Raw genomic sequence first — 19459 nt, forward strand, 5'->3', positions numbered from 1 at the left:
TTGGAGAGGGAGCCTCTGCGGATGACAGAATTATTTACACCATAATTAAAAGCATGATAAACATCTAAGATAGCAGTTTGCAATTCATAAAATGCCCTAGTATACCAGACTAATCTTGTTGCCATGGATAAGGGACAACAAAACTGGATCTAGTATTTTATGCATACTTCTCATATCAATCAAATCTATATAAAGACATATCTTCTTAAAGTTAGGTTACCAGGGGATGTGAACCTTTCTGAAAAAACTGAATTCGATATCAGTGTTAGTTCCTTTTTCGGATGATAACATTGAATAGAACGCCAGATACAAAAGCACTGTTTCAGCTAAAACGGAATATCCGGTAATTATTTAATTTAACGATATTATCTTTTGTGCCCTCAGTTGCGAAAGAAGGGGGTTCCGTCAGAAAACTGCAGATAAGCAAACGAAAGGGAGAACATGAAACAAATAGAATGGTTGACTGCACCATTTTTTTATATTACTAACGGCATGATATGAAATGGTCTTTTCTCATTGGTGGCACTCAAGAATAGAGTCACTAGATAACGTATCTCCCTCGCGTGCGCCCGTTCTCTCTTTCACCCACTATTTCCAAGCGCCTGCTAGGCAGGCTAAATCACCAGACTGATTTAATTCGGATGGGCATGGTGCTGAGCAAAGACGACAATTTATCTATAGGCTTTTTCTCGACTGCAGAACTTTTAATTTGGTCGTTATTGTCTTGGCCGTGCAGGATCGAAAGCCTGCCTAGCAGGCATTGAAAAGGCTAGGGGGAAGGAAGGGAAAAAGGGAGGGGGGTTCGGCCTTTTTTCCCTCCCCCCTCCCTCTCCCCTTTCGGCGACTGCCACGCAGTCTAAGGACTGAAGGCTTTTGGCCTTACAAGGGCTGTTGGGTCGAGAACGAAAACGCGCTTGTTTTTTACCAAGGTACCCGGGGTTACTCAACAAAGTATTAATCAGGGAGGCTACGCCCCGAAGTCCCACTCCGTACCCTTTTACTAACCATTTTTGAGAGAAAAGGTACCCCCATATATTATTATATAGAGAAATGATACCCTTTCACATACCTTGTTTAGAGCTTTGCATCCCCCATTCCTTTTAACTGCTTTAAATGCACTATCTTTTAAAATATGAATAAATCACAATACTAAAACGTTTTCTCGACTTTTTCATAGGCATAAAATGCATCAGACCTTTTGGGTCTTTTTACAGACCGAAATTATAAATTTCCCTGCTCTTTCGTATATATACTTCAAATAATGAAATTCCTATCCTTTCATATACCTGAGGCCTGAAAAAGGTATCCCTTTTGGGTTGAGCCTCCCGGTAGAGGCCATTTGAGGGAGTACCCCCGGGCCAAGGTAGTACGTGATGTTGCATGTTGACTATTAGGAAGTGCATAAAACCCGGAGCTTTTGTTTCCCGAGGGGCGAGAGAGGACTGGTACTGATGTTCTTTCAATTATAAGGGAAGGCAAGTGTTGTGGGAGCAGTTTATAGGTTATTACACTGTCGCTCTAGTTATTTGTCTTCACCAACTTTTGTCAATTGGAAGTGAAAATCATCTTCAGAATGAATCACGACAATCACGACCATCACCACAGTCACGGAGATATGCCCACTATGAACGCTACACATTCCCCAACGACGATGGTTCATATGATGATGATGAAGGTAAGCATACGTTTATTAATGTTGTTTCTCGTGCAGCGGAGAAGACTGGTAGGATTTGACAGTGAAACGCAAATTTTTGTATCGTTGAAAAGGCAAGCGACCCTCGCTTACACGACACTTGTTGACAAATGCGTTGTTCAGTTGTTTAATATCCATGGTATGACTCGGCGAATTCTCTCAATCGAAGTTGACTTCCAGACTAAATGAAAACAGCACAGCCCTCTTCGTGGGAAGAAAAGTAACCAATCTATCGTAGCTCTTACTTTCAATCGATTGTTAAAACACGAATAACGTTAATAAGCTAGCGCCACGCTGCAAGGACTTTATATAAGCTTAGGAAGCCGGGTTGTGTTAATAAAGTTTCCGACTCTTGAAATAGGTAGCCGGCCTTAAAAAGTCAATGCATTTAATACTTTTTAAAACGTAAGATAGCTGTAGGGTTTTCTTATGAGTGAAAATACTACAAGTAAGGAACGTTTTACATACGGTATTAAACGCCTATAACATTTTTATAAGTGCATCGATCATGTGAAGAGATCGTGTCTCAGGCTGGTGTCGTGTCAAGCTGCTCTTTCGCGATTCGTGTTTTGAATTGATGTAACAAAATACGAAAGGCATTTTCAAGCGATTTCAAATTTAGATCTATTTACGTATGTTGACGAGATATTGTATTCACCATGATATTCTTTTGTTCATAACTTTGTTTTGCTTTGTGTGTTCTTTAAGCCTTAATTTTTTTTCGTACGGAACCTGTCCAGCTGCGTATTTTTTTGACGCACTTTGAGCCATTTGCTTACATTTTTCTGTTTCTGTGTAAAATACACTGCTGTGTTTAAAGTGCACAAATAGAAACAACAAACTCACTCCCTCTGTTGTTTAAATGGTGTTATATGGCCAAAAAAGCCCTCTCCCAGCCCCCAACTTACTGACGTGATTGAATTGTAAGTGATTATTCCAATATCACACTCCTTTACTGTGCAAATTAAACTCAATTGTTAAGAATACATGAAGTGTGAAAGGAATCGAAATAAAACGAAAATTTTCTTTGCAAAAGCCCTGTTTGCACTAATTGCCAAAAAAATAGAGTTTGGCATTTGCAAAGAAATTGAAAATTCTGTACCTACAAATTTTTTGTTTTTGTAACCTTGTTCGCACCTAAGACATGCAAAAGTTTTTGTGTAACTAAAAATGTCACATATCAAAGGAACTATAGTTGGTCATGTTCACCAAATAACATGACCCAACGAAGTATACCATTAAGGAACAAAGACTTTTGTCGCCTCACAAAAAATAGTAGGCCGCCAAATCTTCTTGACAGTATCTTTGAATTTTGGTGACACTTGAGAGAATTTTGGTAGCTTCTTGATGACAGATTTTTTTGCAAAACAAATAAATTTTTTTAAAAAAGCAAATGGGGCAAAAGAAAAGTCACCCCCTTCTCCCCCACCAAACAAGAAATGAAATACCACTTATAATAAGTGAGAAACTATATTAATAAAAATTTTACTGGTCTGTGTACATGTAAGAGCTGAAGTTGGCAAAAACTAACTGTGTCCAAATTCATGACGCTCCCTTTGTACCTGGCTGTAAGCCACTTTTTTGAATGTTTTCTATTTGTAGCATTGCAATTAGCTTTGGTCCAACAGTCTGTCATTTTTTGATGAATTGCAATTCACTTCTGAAATTAATTTATTATAAGATTCTTGGGAGGGTTCCAGACCTACCGGTACATCTAAATCATCAGTTATTCATGAAACAGTGTTTATAAACTTATTCATTATTTATGAAGTGACATTTACAAAGCAACATACATTTAAGTTTAAACCTGATATATATTTAAGGGTCTTAAACTCTTTCTTGGTAAACTACTGCTTAAGAGCTGTCAATACATATACTCTTTCTATAAGTCACAAATAGCTGTATGTACCCCGTAAAAAGTGCCAAATATAAGTTGATCTGACCTATATTTATTATCATTAAACCAATGAGCTGGTATGCATAATAATGCTAATGATACTTTTTTAGTAAAATATTTATGTTGAAATTTGCAGGTAAGTAATTAAATTACCTACCAGTGAATGGCTTGATAACGGCATGTAATGTAGTCAAAAGTCATCACATATGTATATGTAACGTTGTTGGTAGTTAAGAGTGTTATCTTAAAACTTTTTGGGCAGTGTGCACATCTGAGCATAAAGTTATTACCTGAAAATCATACATTACTTTATCACCATGTTCATGGCTAAGGTACATTTATATTATTGCCTTTTATTTTGCCACGTTTTGAGCCCTTAAAAAGTCGGGAAAAAGCCGTCTACAGGCGTCCGAAACATTGAATTTTGGATTTCCTATTGATGTGTTGTAGGAGTATAGTTTGTTAGTGGAGATTACTTTAAACTTAAGCTTACATTTTCTCTGCAAGCTTTACTTCTCAAAACAGTAAAACGCATGCTCTGTTTAGGCTATGGTTTGTTACGTTACGTCCTGATTTATAATCTAGAAGTATCTTTTAATTTTCACTTGACATTTCTACAATTAAATGTGATTAAAATGTTCACTGTGCAGTAAAAACTGTTTTTTACCTTACTCTCGGCTATTTTCTTCGAGCTCCCGATAACTCGAACCTCTTTCGATTCCCCTTGGAGGTTCGAGTTATCGGGAGTCGACTGTACCATGGTTCACCGATACATCAGTGTATCAACACAGCCCTATTTATTACCCTTTTCTTTTGAAATAGGTGTACCAACAAGTGTTGGCTCCGGTGTTCATTTGTGCAACTGGTACTTGAAAAATAAACATTGCCTGTTGAACTGAGTTATTTCCATTTTCTTTCTTTTCAGATGTATTTCCATGCTAGTAAGGATGCAACTATTTTGTTTGAAGATTGGAAAGTAGACACTGTAGGAGGTAACATCCGTTTAACACATTAGGAATAGCTGATAAAAATGTATAAGTAGTGCTGGTGGCAACATCAATAAAAAATAATGTTATAAATTATTGTTCTTTAAATTTCTTACATTTCATTCTTCCAACTTGTACAATGTTGCAATGAATTGGTAGGAGTTATTTTCAAGATACAGTTTTCATTGTTGCAAATTCACATCTTCAGAAAACTATAGTTTTACAGTCATACAGTGTTTCCTTTTCCAGAGGATTGTTGAGAAATGGAGAGAAAATAATATACATGTTGTATATATAATGCTTGTCCAGAGAAATTAATTGTCAATGTTGTCTGGTTCTCTTCTCATCAGTGCCCAATTACACTGAAATATAAAGGATATTGGTGTTTTGAAAGTAAAATGTGAAGGATTTTAATCTTGTAGTAAAATTAAGGTAATAGTGACAGCAAATTATTACCATGTCAAATTAAATGACCTTTTTAACAACACTGAGTCCAGTTTAACATTGTTTATGTAAGCTCGAGAAAGGAAAGAACCCCCGAGGGAGGGGGAATCTTTTTTGTCTTCTCCAAAAACTATTCTTATCCAAAATGAAATATGATTTTGCCCTGTACATGTAGCTGAGTATTGAATAGTTTTGCTTCATATGTTGAACACTTTTGAGTTAACTGGATTATTTTATTATTTCTTAAAACAGGTATTGTTGCCTCCTGCATTGGGATCTTTGTTCTAGCTGCCCTCTACGAAGGTCTTAAAGTGTTTAGGGAGGTTATGAAAAGAAGATACAGCTATCTTGTGAGTGTGGATTTGTCTGAAACAAAGACATATGGTATAGGACCATCCCAGACTACTGTTGTCACAGAATCAAGAGGGCAGTCTCCAAGGTAAATTATTCGAGAGTTATATTAATTTACTCTACAACATCAGTAAGTCATCAAAAGAACACAAAACATCTACAGTACAGTTGAGCTCCGTTAATACGGATGCTAAGAAAAGTGTCCATATTAACGGGGTGTCTGTGTTAAGGGGGTCATGTATACACCTTTCATTTGAAAAAATATACTACAGAAATAAAACAAGACACTGGCATCCTCAAACTAAACATCTCTAAACTTTAAAAGGCCATTATTGTGCAGACTATGTCAATGAAAACGCTCAAAAGTCTCGAAAAGTTGTTCATTTTACATTAGTTAATTAAAAACCGTTCTCTGCATAACTCGATTGATATCAAAATAGTCTAAAATTGACATCCACAATTTATGTAGCGCTGGGAACATTAACATTGATATCAACTACAGGTTTTTTTACTCCGAAAAAGAGAGGTTTTTTGCAGCACACAGTGGACAATAATAAAGTGTCCACATTAGCGAGGTTGTGTCCATTGTCTGCATTATTGGGTGTCCGTATTAAGCAGCAGGGGCAGATCTAGGGGGAGGGTGCAGGGGGTGCGCACCCCCCCCCCCCCCGAGATGACCTACGGTTTTCTAATACAACTGGTATTCTGCAGAAAAACAAACTATGTGGTTTATTGGTGTTGAAGTAGAGCAAGAGACGAGTGCACCCCCTCCTAAAAAAAATCCTGGATCCGCCCCTGTGCAGGTTGAATTTAGACAAAATGTAAAGGCTTTCTGTCCCCAGGGTCAAAGAAAAGTGTCCGTAATAATCAGGTGTTGGTATTAAGCGGGTGTCTGTGAAGTGGGGTTCACTGTATTAGTTATTTCAAATTTACAGAAACATTTTCTATGTGGTGCATTACCTCCCAAAAAAAAGCCAAAAAAGCAAGAAGAAGTATAATTAAATGAATAAGATTTTCAAGATTCTGTATGTGGGATCTTTACATTGTAATTGATGTTGAAAAAGTAAAATCCAACTAGTGGTCTGTTATCAATTTTGCATTCTGATTGGTTGAGCTACTACTAGGCTATATGTTATTGCCCACTAGTAGCGAAAAGCGCTGGCTTTGAAAACCAAAGCAATGGCGGCTGAATTGCATTTTGCTAGCTAAAGTTGTTTTCTCTCGATATTTTTGACCAACCAGTTGGATTTTACTAAAACAATTATTCCTCTTGCACTCATGGCTTCTGAGTCAATAGCCTCAGACTCAGAGCCCATTTGGGCTCGAGGAATAATTGTTAATTATTTCAAAGCGAAAGATGCAAAATGGAAAACAAGTTAATAGTTTGGGATGTGCATTAGTCAATACTCACACTGTATGTGTCGTTGTTATGACATGTTAATCATTTTTCTCTGATTTGAATTTTCTACAATGCACATTGGTTTTAAATTTTGCGAGGACTTTTATTTCCAGGTCTTTAATCTCACTTTGTTTTTACTATAGCGAAAAACGCAAAATTTAAAAGTAACAATAAGGTATAAGGTGTTACAGGCCTTGGGTGATGTTCGAATGTTGGGTCCTGGTCTTGAATGCTAAACCCATCATGTGTTGTTGTTGTTGTGTATTTCAGGTCTCGAATATTCAACTGGCATCATTTCCTTCAAACCTTTCTTCATGTTGTGCAGGTTACTGTCAGTTATTTCCTCATGTTGATCTTTATGACATACAATGTGTGGCTGTGTCTTGCTGTGGTCCTTGGTGCAGGCTTTGGTTATTTTGTCTTTGGCTGGATGATTAATAAAGTGGTGGATATTTATGAACACTGCCACTGATTACTAATAGCTAAGCACACTTCTGTAGCTAGGATTTTCTACATACATGGTGCCTACCTTTTGACAGAAAATTTCGGAAATCCCGGAGGGAAGCTAGGTAAATGGTATAATTATAAAAAAAAGGTCACTTTTCAGGCCAAAAATTGAGGAGCACATTTTGAGGTAGTCCCTTCATTCTGGTTGGTACGAACCAAACGGAATGTTGCTTACCATTTACCAACTTCTCGGTTCCAGACTCACGCTACACAAATTCTTCCCTTTTTTGGATTCAAACTGTAATGGATGTGAAAATTCTGTGGTAAACTGATAAATCGTTTACCATAATGCTTTTGACACCCAACCAGATTTTTCTGTCAAATGGTAAGCACCCGTGTTATAGGTGGGGAGGAGGGACAAAGGTTTTCCCAGGGGTACTCAGTCTGGGGCATATTTAGGGGAGTATGTAGAAACTCTCCCCTGGAACATTTTCCAGTTTTAGTCCTCATAAATTTTGTGTTTTCCAGCATTCTGAGGAGCAAATTAAAGTATTTTGATGAAGTATTTTTGCTCTATTTTTGTAATTTTCACCAGGTTTTGATAGAAGACAAAGTTTAACGTGTTTCTGCCTAAGGGGTCGACTAGCCACCCTTTACACACTCCCTAGATCTACCCCAGAAAGAAACTTGGAAGTCAGAGATCAAAAGCCCATAATATGAAGCCCTTGAAGATAAACCTCCAAATGCTCTGGTTGATGTAACTTTTAGCTTTGAGAAATTATGTGTTGAAATTCCCAAAATGTTACAGGATGCACAACAACTGACTTAAGTGCTATGTGTGGTTTGTGCACTCAAATCTAGGTCCTTGTCCTAAAACAATATTGGCATATTTTTTTGCCCTGAAATCGTGAACATTGGAATCTGAACCTTTGTTTTAACTTGCCTTCAATTTTAAATCTGAAGTTCAGTTTCTTCCTTTCCCCTTTGACAGCAGTTATTGCCCCCCCCTAGCCCATGTCATATTCCACCAAAGGATATTCCCACTTCCTGCTTTCTTTCCCTACCACCCTCCCCTGAGAAGTTTCACTCCCTTTCCCACCTCACCATAAATCATAAGCAATGCTGATGCTGTAGGTATAAAAATTTTATGTACATGATTTGTTTCAGAAAATTTGAACATTATTTTACATATCAATGTAACAAAAAGGTAAGCAACCTTCTTTCAAGGTGTAATAATATGACATGCTAACCTGAGATCAGGCCCAATTTTAGCTGTTCTCATACATTCTCTCTAATGGCCATGTTTCGCCTTGCCCGCCAGAATGTTATTTACAAAGCGAAACGAAAATTGACCCTGATCTCAGGTTAATGACTTGCATATTTAGCTAACAAATTTTGGCATGTAGATTTTTGCAAAAGTGAAACTTGTTTTTCAAAGTATCAGTACATGTATTTAAGCTTCACTTTTTATGAACCTGCAGAAGCAATTGTAAAACAAGATTGGAACATGAGCAGAGAAACAGTACGTCATCAGTTTGGTTAGCCTGCGAGTAAGCTCTCCATTTATAGCGAGTGTCTTCTTCAGCGTGCGGCTCTCCTGTGACTTCTTGCTACTCCCTCAAAATAATGGAGAGCTTGCTGAAAGACTACAGTAATTCTCTAGCTTACAAACAACAAACACTGTTTTATATTGTACACTTGTTCTATCAAGAACTTTTATATCCCTTAATAATAGATGGCTTTTGCAGTTAATTGTTGCCAATCACAAAAGTCCATATGCTTCTACAGATTAAATAATTTCAACAAGCTATCTTTTTTGCATGTATAATTTGTGTCCAGATTTTGCAGGTTTGATACAACAAAAACTTATTTATTCAATTAGTACAATTGCAGTAGTAGTTACAAAGTCAGTGAGCTAATTGCAACTACAAGAAATTGGAAGTTTTTCACTTCCCTGACAGCATAAAAGGCGAAAGTACTTAGTTGAAATGTGAAGTAATAAATTGAAAGAAATTGATTATAGAAACTAGGGAATAAGTATCGAGTAAGTGTTAAGAAACCAAGAAAAAGTACATGGGAAAATGATGCTTTCTAAAGTCTAAGACAATTAAGCACAAGTAGCTGAGGAATGATCAGTTGAGAGCAGGCAAAATATAGTCCCTGTCAAACTCAAAATGCAACACATAACAATTCCCTAGACCTATCTTCTCAAGTTTTACAAAAGTTGGGACCCTCCTATTTTCTTGGCTAGTATATATAATAATTCATTTTTTATTAATTTGTTATTACTTTAGCCATAGTCAGTAATGTGGTTTCTGTGATTGGTGACCAGTGCAATCACAAGCATTCTTTTTTTATTTCACTCACTTTAAATTGTTTTGTCCTTGATTGTATGCCAAATTTTTGAGTTCTAGCTTAGATAATTTTTAGGTTATTTTGATTATTGATAATGTAGTTTCCAGCTCTGTTGGAAACCTCAATTATTCGAAGTCAAGAGACTAAATAATTGTAACTGCTGCTCAGCTGAGGTGTTGAGTCAAACTGTTGACTCCTGCACCTGGATAAGGGTTGAATTACTTGCTGAGTCACTCCCACTGGTTCATTTGCACATTATTTCAACAATGTCTTAACTTGAAGTTGAAGCTTGTTGGAATAATATTTGCAAATGATCCAAATAGCACATGCAGATGTTAACAGACACTTCACAATAATGCCAAAATTTGAGTTTAATTTGAAAGTGTTGAATACCTCCTCCTTCCACTAAATATCACCTAATCGTCTTTCGCCGCTTAACACTTCTTAACCTCAATTTTTACATATGTTAAAGGAGGATAAATTTTATATAACATAGCAAAAAATTAGATTGATATATATTGATATAGTGGCGTTGTACTTCTTTAAACTTTGCTTCTCGGGTGCAACGCGCCATGGCGATTCGCGCAATGCGTTGCAAATTATTGCGTTGCAAATTATTGCAAATAGTTATCTTTAGTTCCTACAGTATACCAAATTCAAATTGTCCCAACATTGGTATAGTATTGCTATTAGGCTTGGCTCCCTTTTCATTCATATTGAGAATTCCGCTTGTGGGGTCATATTAATATTCAAATTAATAGTGGCAAGGGCTTTACTTATAACTCCTTAAAAAATACTGGATAGTTTTAATCAGTCTTATTATTTCTATTAGGGAAAATAAGATTAGTTTTTGTGCTATTTCTGTTTCTACCAGTGGGTGTAGAGGTTGAACATAATATTACTGGTAAAACAATCATACAGGTAATCTATTTTTGTGGGTGAAAACTTGGATATTTTTTGTTTAGTTTGATTATTTTATTTTATGGTTCCTTGAACTGTGTTGAGAATATAGTAATATAATAATAATAGTCTTTAACCTTTTAACTATTTTTGGCTGAATTTCCGTAAGTTTTATCCAGATTTAATGGGGCTATTTTTCTCTAGTTTTTAAAATCGTCATGTGTGATCTTGTGTCATATTTTTTGGAAACTATGAACTACCAGCACTACCTTTTTTCCAGGAGTGAAAATTTTTAACGTTAGTTATCTGCTCGTTTTTAGCGACCGAATGAGTAACATGAAAGGCGATGTTTATTATGTCACCCAACGTTGAACAACGGAAAATGAATCCTATTCCACACTCTTGAAATATTCAGAGTGGAATTCATCGGCCGGCGGGAGAAAAGGAAATTTGTTGATTCCTTTTCACGTTGCCTATGAAACCCTAAATTTAATCATTTGACGATGTGGCTTCCCGTCCACAATAAGCCATCAAAAACGAAGTTCATTCCAATAACATGTCTTTCACAGGCTGCCCTCTGTACTCGAAGCAATGAATAAGTAGTTATGACATCAGCGTTTTCGAAAACCTATTTTAAAAGGCCTCTCCACAGTGGAGAGACTTCGATTTTCGTTTTCGAAACATTGTTTATAATAATTCTCTGTCTTTGATGGTTTTAATGTGGAAGCAAGGCCAAAATACATAAAAACGTTTGCGTTTTCAAACAAACAATCCATGAGAGTCAGGTTTAATGTTACTAATCATCGTTGGTTCTTAGGAATTGTTTGTTAATTTTATTCCGTGAAAGGGAAAATTGCTGATAGAATTATAACTGTATGTAGATAGTATGTGCTTGTATGTTATGATATTTTTGTGTATGAATAAAGAATGAATTCATCAGTAATACTATTTTAATGATGATGATGATTAAAGTGACGATAATGATCCTGCGTGTAGCTTACCGGCCCTTCTTCGAAGGCTAGGATAGTCTTGACCCCTGCGCTTACCGAAAGACCCTGTTGGGCCAGCTAGTGACATAATGGTAAGGTCGAATTGCCATGAATAAATTGTAAATATACTATCTCCCCCCCCCCCCCGTTAGGGCTTTCATGGATAATTTTACTAATTTACAACGACTTGTTGCCAGACTTCTAGGGGCACAGTTTAGAATGAAGCAGTGAGTTAGGAATGCTCCCGCCAGTGTAAATATAAATTTGTGATAAACCACCACGCCCAAACCTCGTCCCAAGGGCGCTTTCCCCCGGCCAAAGCCAGGGAAAAGCGCCCTGGAGACGAGGTCTCAATACAGTCTTGGTCACAATACAGACCAAATTGGTCAAGATAAAAAGGAACTTTGGTCAAGCAAATTAAAACGACTATTAAATCTCGCAGGTCTTGGCGACATATGGTCAGCGAAAACTAACACTCCCGCAATCATGAACTATATACGACAGAGACTCTTAGACATAGAACAGCAAACATGGATTAGCGAAATACACAACGATGAACGAAAGGACCCGCATCAAAAAAACAAACTGAGAACTTTTAGGAAATTTAAACTTACCCATGACTACGAAAATTACCTCACAAATGTAAGAAACACCAATCATAGAGTAGCAATCACAAAGCTAAGATTAAGCAACCACAAACTAGCAATTGAAACTGGACGATACGTTAAACCCTATCAACCACCAGACCAAAGAATCTGTCCATTATGTAAAACTTGATTAGAAGACGAGGAGCATTTTTTGATGAATTGCATAGCCTATAGGGATCCTAGGAGAGAGTTGTTCAATACGCTAAAAAAGGAAACTAATCTTATTCGTGACTCTATGACTCCAAGCTCTGCCTTTACAACGTTGATAAGTATGAAGCAAGGAGAGAAAACGCAAAAAATTGTGGCTAAATACGTATATGATCGCTTCCGCGAAAGAGATAGACGCGTTAAATATAACCTTGTTTAATAGTTTTATAAATTGCACGAATGTACACCTCTGTAATTATTGCACTAAAATCTTTGTTATCGTTGTAAACACATGTGTCTGTAGGCGCTCTGTTGATAATAGAGCACTTATCCTATCCTATCCTATCCTATCCGAGGTTGACCACGGACTAGAAAGTCTACCCGTTTTGGCAGATTTCATTACAAAGGTAGCACCTGGGAGAGAACCTGGGAACGAGGTTGGGTCAATCTTTCGCCACAGAATTCGCCAGAGCCTTACTACTAGCCTAATTTAGCAGAATAGGTTAATTCTTGGTGCTGACCAATAAGAAAGAGCTTCTGAGAATGAGATTGGCGTCAGGTTCGATTTTTTTTTCGTGTTAGCGGACTGTTATGATGCAGTACCTTAGGTGTCATTTATTTCAGAATAAAAATTTAAACCTTTCACTTTATTTCTTTAATTATCAATTAACCTAGAGTCATTTTCACATGAAATTTCCCCTAATTGGAAACCTTTTTCGATTCTTCTTTGGAATCTCAAATTATCTGGGAAAATCGCTGAAAAAACCATGTATCCTGCTCCTGCCCCAGCGATCACTGCGACGCCAAGCCACGTGTTATACGTCATCACTATGAGCATCAGTACGTATCCAACAAACACCTGCAGCACATGTAGAAACGTCTGTAACAAGTGAATGTCACTTCTCCACTTCCCGCTGAAACAAGTATAAACAGAGTTGATTACAACCTGGAGCTCATAACCCAGAGGTAGGAACTTTCAACTTTTACTCGTGTCACGTCGATTTCACAGACCAGTTTCTTAGAACGAGTCAGAGAAACCTGCAGATCTAAAAATGGTATTTTTTTTAAAAATTACCTTCCCTGATGATCATGACTTAGATCTTTAGTTTTCCTTTCTACCAATGCGCTCACAGACGGAACGGAGCTTCCATTTTCCTGGGAAAAAGTGTTCTAAAATGTGTCTTCTAAAAATCAACCGCCCCGTGAAAACAGAGTGCCATGGGTCTAGTGTGGAGGTTGCTTGCTGCTCCCCAGAGTGCAGAGGCTTCTTTTCCGGCATGGCTGTTAGCACTTACGAAGTCGTTCGACTCGCTTGTCGATCGCGTAGTTAGTTTGTTTACGCCCCGAGAGAAACGCAAACAAACCATCTGCGCAACTGACATGCGAAGCGAACGACTCCACATTTGTCATAACCAAAAACTAGCACACATTCCCCATATTTACCTCGCGTAAGTTTACATTTCAGTAATCATCTCCTTTTCCAAATTTAAAGCTGACGGAAATATTCATTGACTTCCCCTCCTCTCAGGATTAGCAACCCAACGGCACATGACTCTGATCACATTTAAGCCTCTTAATTTTCGAGGAAAATCCCTGGAAACGAGGTTGATCTTCTCGTGATTCACTTATTCACTCACAAGCCAGTGCCGAGTTTGGTGCGCAAGCATTATTTCAGTCATTTACAGCCGGCAAAACAGAGACAAGAGGATAAAACTGTAACGAAGGTTTTCCATCTCGCCTGAAACTCCCAGGTTTAACTCGCCCATGTTTAACGTTTAGCTAAATAACGTTTTTATAATTTGTCTGAGGCCAGGCTGCGTAGTGGGGAAAAGCAGAAAAAAATTGGGCCGAACAAACAAAAATTTGGCGAGCTAAGCGTGCCAAGCGGTAGTCTGGGGAGGGGAAAGGGTGGCGACCTTTTTCCCTCTTCATCCCACCACTAGGTTCGCTTCGCTGTCCCACCCTTTTTTGGGTGCCTTTCCTCCCACTACCGAGCCTGGTACCAGGCTATATTTTCATAGGCGCCAAATGCACACTTTTCAGCCGGATTTACCTCTGTCTGGGAAATCTAATTATACGTTGCTGCAGACTCCCCTTGGAGTTGAATGCACTTTGAGTATCGTCATCTTCATTTGTAGGTGTCGATTGTGTTAGGTCTCGCATCAGCAGTCTCAGAGGTCTGGACTCTAGCCATATTCTAAATATTTTAACTCCCTCATATAATGCAGTAAATAAAAAAGTTGCTAAACAGACTCCAACAAGGGCTGAAACCAAGAAATAATAAGAATCAATTAGAGAGGTATAGCTTCTAACCATAGGCTTCTAGTATGGTTAACTTAGCCTGCGAACGGCAGACGTTTCTCCTCGCTCATCGCCGCTGAGGGACACGTCCCCAACGGCGAAGAGCGAGGAGAAACGGATGTTTTCGCAGGCTAGGTTAACTCTGCTTACGAGAAATTTGATACGGTGGAACCTCTAACGCGCTATTCAGAAGACACCCTCGGGACCAAGGGAAGTGTCCCCTGAATGGAGCTTGGGCTGGGAATGTTAATAATTAACCAACAAATAAAATATCATTTTTAGAGCGGAAAAAGACATCTGCTCTCGCAGGCTAGGGAATCTGCTGCAGTCATTATTTCAAGCAGCTAGATAATGTATAAAAAATCATGATTAACCAGGAGCCTATCATAGACTCCTGGATTAACCTATCTCGGCGATGTTGTGTGGTAAGTCACCCAAAGTGCAGTACATTCAGTTAATTCAGTTAATGCATGTTTTGAAAGCTGTTGCCATTGTGACTAGTGAGCACTTAAACTTATCGACGATTTTTGTGGTCAGTCTCTTTTTGATTGCTAAGGTGTCGGCTGAATGGAGGTTAAACCAACGTTTCGAGTCCAGAAAAGGTGTCCCCTTCCCCTGAGTAGAGCTGGTGTCCCTTCAATAGAGGTAAAAAATACCACTGAATTGTGTAAACCTTTTTCTGGGACCAAATGAATCGAAGTGTCCCTTGAATAGAAGTGTCGCAAAGGAGAGGTCCCAGTGTAAGAGGTAGTATGTCAGAACTAGTATAATACTACTAATACTACCGCAATACTACCGGTAATTCTAATGTAAAAGAGTTTCGTACTGACCTGATATGGAAGTATATCTCCAGTCCTGAAACAAGAGAGTTCCTTTGGTGTTCACATGGAATACCTCCTGAAAATAAAAGAAAGAAAAAATAATACATTATGCTCTTTGTAAAGCTAGAATCAACAAGGCATGATATATATTTAAACTTTTCGCCATTTTAAAATGGTACCCTTGTACTAAGTGCTCAGGAGCCACCTACTGTAGCTATTTAACCGGCCTCAGGAGCTTGAGAACGAGGAATTCCGTCGCAATTGATGTAGCCTACAGAACAGGCGTTAGTTTTTCGCGTTTTACAGCCGAGCGAAGGCAACCACGAAGCGAGCGAGGAGCGTGCGAGACACGCGCGACGGGGGAATTCTCCCGAAAAACGCGAAGAAGTAGCGTCTTTTCTGCAGGCTTCAAATGATATGTCCTCGCAAGAACTTACTCTGTGAGCCATACAGGATATTTTTAGCACGAAACTTTTCTAACGTCCTTTGCTCTTTGAGAAGCTGAACAGATAAAAACTGTATTCGTTAGGGGTCACTTTAAGGTAATGTAAACAGATCTTCCATGAATGATCAGCTGCAGGTAAAATGCGGGTCGCTTAGACAAGAAAAAAGGATTTTTTTCGTCACCAGCCGTGTCGGCGATCTGTTTCACACTGGACAAAGTTCACTTTTCGTCCGCCTGGAATTCTATACCTTTTCCTTGTTTTAGATTTTATGAAAATTTTAAAATTTTTCAAATTTAAATTCAAGCTTAAAAAGAATTCATAGTATGCTTTGAGAACTTAACAATTTAAATTCAAATTTGGAGTCTTTATTTAAATAACCCTTTTCTGAATTTTTCTTCCGCGCGGGTGGTATAACAATACAGTAATTCGGTGACTCCACAGATGCTCTGAAGCTTTATACCAGCTCAGTTCTCGAGTTTCCTGATAATTAAGTTTTCATATTATCGTGATTAAATTTAGAAATAAAACGGTTAGTACTCTTCTTCATATTTAACGCCGCTTCATTAGTTTTAGTCGTTTTACGCTGAAAGGAGCAAGCGGGCGACTTGCTCGTTCATTACTTGCGGATGATCTTCGTGTTAGCGCCGTGATTGATCTGACTTCAAGGATCAAGGATGGTTCTTCCTCTTCTTTGATTCAAGCCTTATCCGAATCTTTTGGGTTTATTTTTCACCGAAAACAGGGAAAAGGAAATAAAATATAAGTAAATGAATAAAGGACAAACATGTAGATTAAAAGGATTCGTTATCAGGATATTCGAATATTTCAGTTCTTACTTACCATTGTAGTTAACCTAAAAGACTGCCTTAAATTAATCCTTAATTATGAAGAACGAAGTCACAGATCACTCGTTAAAGATGTTGAAAACTAAAATACAAAATAGGAAGTCCGAAGTAGAATAAATAGAACGCTGCCTGTCATTTTCACACATGTGCATAAAAAATGCTAATCAGATATGTTCAAACAAAGAATTTTGTGTTTTTTTTTTATGCCTGTTCTAGCTTGCCAACAAAAGAATTCTAATTGCCGTGGAAAATCGTTCTCACGCGACATGTCAGTGAAGCAAACATGGTACAGTTTAGGGACGGACCATTAGAAAAGTTATGGGGGGGGCGGGCGAAGTACAAAAAAAAAATTCATGCAAGGGAAAATTAAGTGAAAAAAAATTCATGCATGCAGAGTAGACCAGGAAAAAAAATTCCTGCATTGGCCTTCCACACATTTTGCACAAATCTTAAGAAGGCAGGCAGGAAAGCATACTGTGTGCAAAACAATCGGCCCTTTGAATAAACTTCCTGCTGAATTTTGGTCTTGTAAATAATCATACCTGATACAAAAAATATATCTGAGGCTTGTAAGCTTATCATAAATTTTAATAGCTGGCAATTTCAGATATGATTATTAAATAACTTTAAATAAATTTAATTATACTTTTCTATGTATTATAAAAAATCAACATAAGGTTATCATTTCCTTACTTTGTGTTATATATCTAATATCTGGAACAAAACATTTCTTTTAAATACCCTAGATAACCATAATCAGAGTATTCCCCACAAATCGAAGGAAACACCCAGAAACACCCAGAAAATATATTATTTCTTGGTACTTCTAACAAGCAACAGATAAATAAATAAAAAAATAAAAACAATCTATTTTCTTAGATTTTGTTTTTACAGTTGTTGCCGGTCCTTTTAGATAAATGAAACTAACTCAAAGATACATGTTCTTTTTAGACTAGCAGCCTAAAGACTTTTAACATTTGGTCAAATGTATCTATTTTTACCACACATTTTCAGACAATTTCCGTTCTGGTTCTTGATAATAACAATATCATCATCAAGGGAGGAACTACGCGCTCCAGTCAAAAGACTCACACTCTCTTCCTGTCTCTTTAGAAAAACACTAAGCTGGAGTCTACTGAGTCACAATTCAATTCTCCGTAGTAAGTTTATGTAGCTTCAGTTTGAGCTGCAGTTCACTCTTATAATTTTGGATCTGTACGTCACTATCCGTGATAATTTAACATTCTGCAAAGAAAACTGACTAGCTGGGCCCAGCGTGATACAGCATTGCAGAAAAACATTACACTCACCGGATCTTGTTTACTGTGGGTAATGTCGACTGAGATATCGGTCGACATAGCGGTCGATATAGCGGTCGACAGTCGGTCGATATAGCGGTCGACAGTCGGTCGATAGTCGGTCGATAGTCGGTCGATAGTGAGATAGACTATCGGCCGAGTATCGGTCGATATTTTGTCGACGCACCTCGACTTACTATCGGTCATATGTCGGTGATATATCGGTCAACTGTCGGTGATATATCGGTCAACTGTCGGTGGTATATCAGTCAACTGTCGGTGGTATATCGGTCAACTGTCGTTCGAATATTAGTCGTGTGTTAATTTATCAGGTGAGTCCAATGGCTTTTTTTTAAGCAAAGACGTCATTAATTACTGTTATCATGCGATGGGGAACATGTGGCAGTGCAAGGCGCGATTACGCTATGAAGAGAACCGAAGAGCACTGGGAACTAAAGACATGATAACCTTTTTTTTTCCAGTTTGTATCATCACCGATCGTCTGAGTTTTAGCTGTTAAACAGAACCTGTCTCAGCCTAAGTTGAATCTGCTGCTCCTGTGGTCCCGCAAAAATGTAGGAAAATGTAGGAAATGCTAAGTGTCGACCGACCATCGACCGAGTGTCGACCAATTACTGACCGACACACCGGTCAAGTATCGACCAAGGATCGGCGAAGTGTCGGCGAAGTGTCGGCGAAGTGTCGGCGAAATGTCGGCGAAAAGTCGGCGAAGTGTCGGTGAACGAAAAGCTATATCGGCCGAGACACATCTGGAACGACTATCGGCCGTGTCTCGACCGAGTGTCGACCCACTATCGACCGACTATGGACCGCTATATCGACCGACTGTCGACCGACTATCGACCGAGTGTCGACCGACTGTCGACCGAGTGTCGACCGACTATCGACCGAGTGTCGACCGCTATATCGACCGATATCTCGGTCGACATTACCCACAGTAAACAAGATCCCACTCACCGACTAAAGAAAATCACTTAGTTATTCGGATCCAGAAGCACATGGAGAAAATAGGGACCTTTATTCAGCCGTAATAAAAAAGCTTTACGCTTCAAAAGAGGTCAAAGAAAATGCGCTTGCACCAGAGGGCAAATCCTGCCGACCAGAAAATAATAACTACAGTCAATCGATATGTATGTCATGACCTCTCAGTGTGAAACATGCGGCTAAAATCACATTTGCTCAGTATAAATGCAGAACCTTCCAGAGCATAATCTACTCAGCAGATAAAAACAATTTTATCGGAATAAGCCGCATTTTGGCATGAGGTAAAAGTCGTGTAGGCCTACCACCCCCGTTTATTGCTATCATTTGGTCTCACATTTTGGAATGGGGGGCACTATACAGGAGCTGTAACCATCAATGGCACCTGGAATTACTATGATGGACTATGGGAGAGGCCCAATAAAGGCCAGGGACTCAAAAAATGTGCAGCAAATGTCCCATCTACTCCCACCGGCTTTCTCCTGTCCCAC

At 38.4% G+C, this 19459-nt stretch overlaps 2 protein-coding genes across 3 annotated transcripts; one reads left to right on the forward strand and one right to left on the reverse strand.

Moving 5' to 3' along the window:
* Positions 1-1558: 1558 nt before the first annotated feature.
* On the forward strand, positions 1559-11420 carry LOC140937009 (high affinity copper uptake protein 1-like). Its single transcript, XM_073386527.1, has 4 exons — positions 1559-1675; positions 4516-4582; positions 5273-5459; positions 7041-11420. Exons 1-4 carry the CDS (start codon positions 1574-1576, stop codon positions 7240-7242), a joined length of 558 nt encoding a protein of 185 aa, XP_073242628.1. The 5' UTR covers positions 1559-1573; the 3' UTR covers positions 7243-11420.
* A 1467-nt stretch (positions 11421-12887) lies between these two features.
* On the reverse strand, positions 12888-16804 carry LOC140937727 (protein SLC31A2-like). 2 transcript variants are annotated; one of them, XM_073387293.1, is made up of 4 exons: positions 16664-16804; positions 15387-15453; positions 14309-14519; positions 12888-13169 (listed from the first exon to the last, which is right to left on the reverse strand). In XM_073387293.1, exons 1-4 carry the CDS (start codon positions 16664-16666, stop codon positions 12911-12913), a joined length of 540 nt encoding a protein of 179 aa, XP_073243394.1. In that variant the 5' UTR covers positions 16667-16804; the 3' UTR covers positions 12888-12910. The 2 variants fall into 2 exon arrangements, with proteins under 2 accessions (XP_073243394.1, XP_073243393.1); XM_073387292.1 differs by lacking the exon at positions 16664-16804 and adding an exon at positions 15815-15885.
* Between the last annotated feature and the right edge of the window lie 2655 nt (positions 16805-19459).

Source organism: Porites lutea, chromosome 5 (assembly GCF_958299795.1).
Source record: "Porites lutea chromosome 5, jaPorLute2.1, whole genome shotgun sequence".
Taxonomy (NCBI): Eukaryota; Metazoa; Cnidaria; class Anthozoa; order Scleractinia; family Poritidae; genus Porites; species Porites lutea.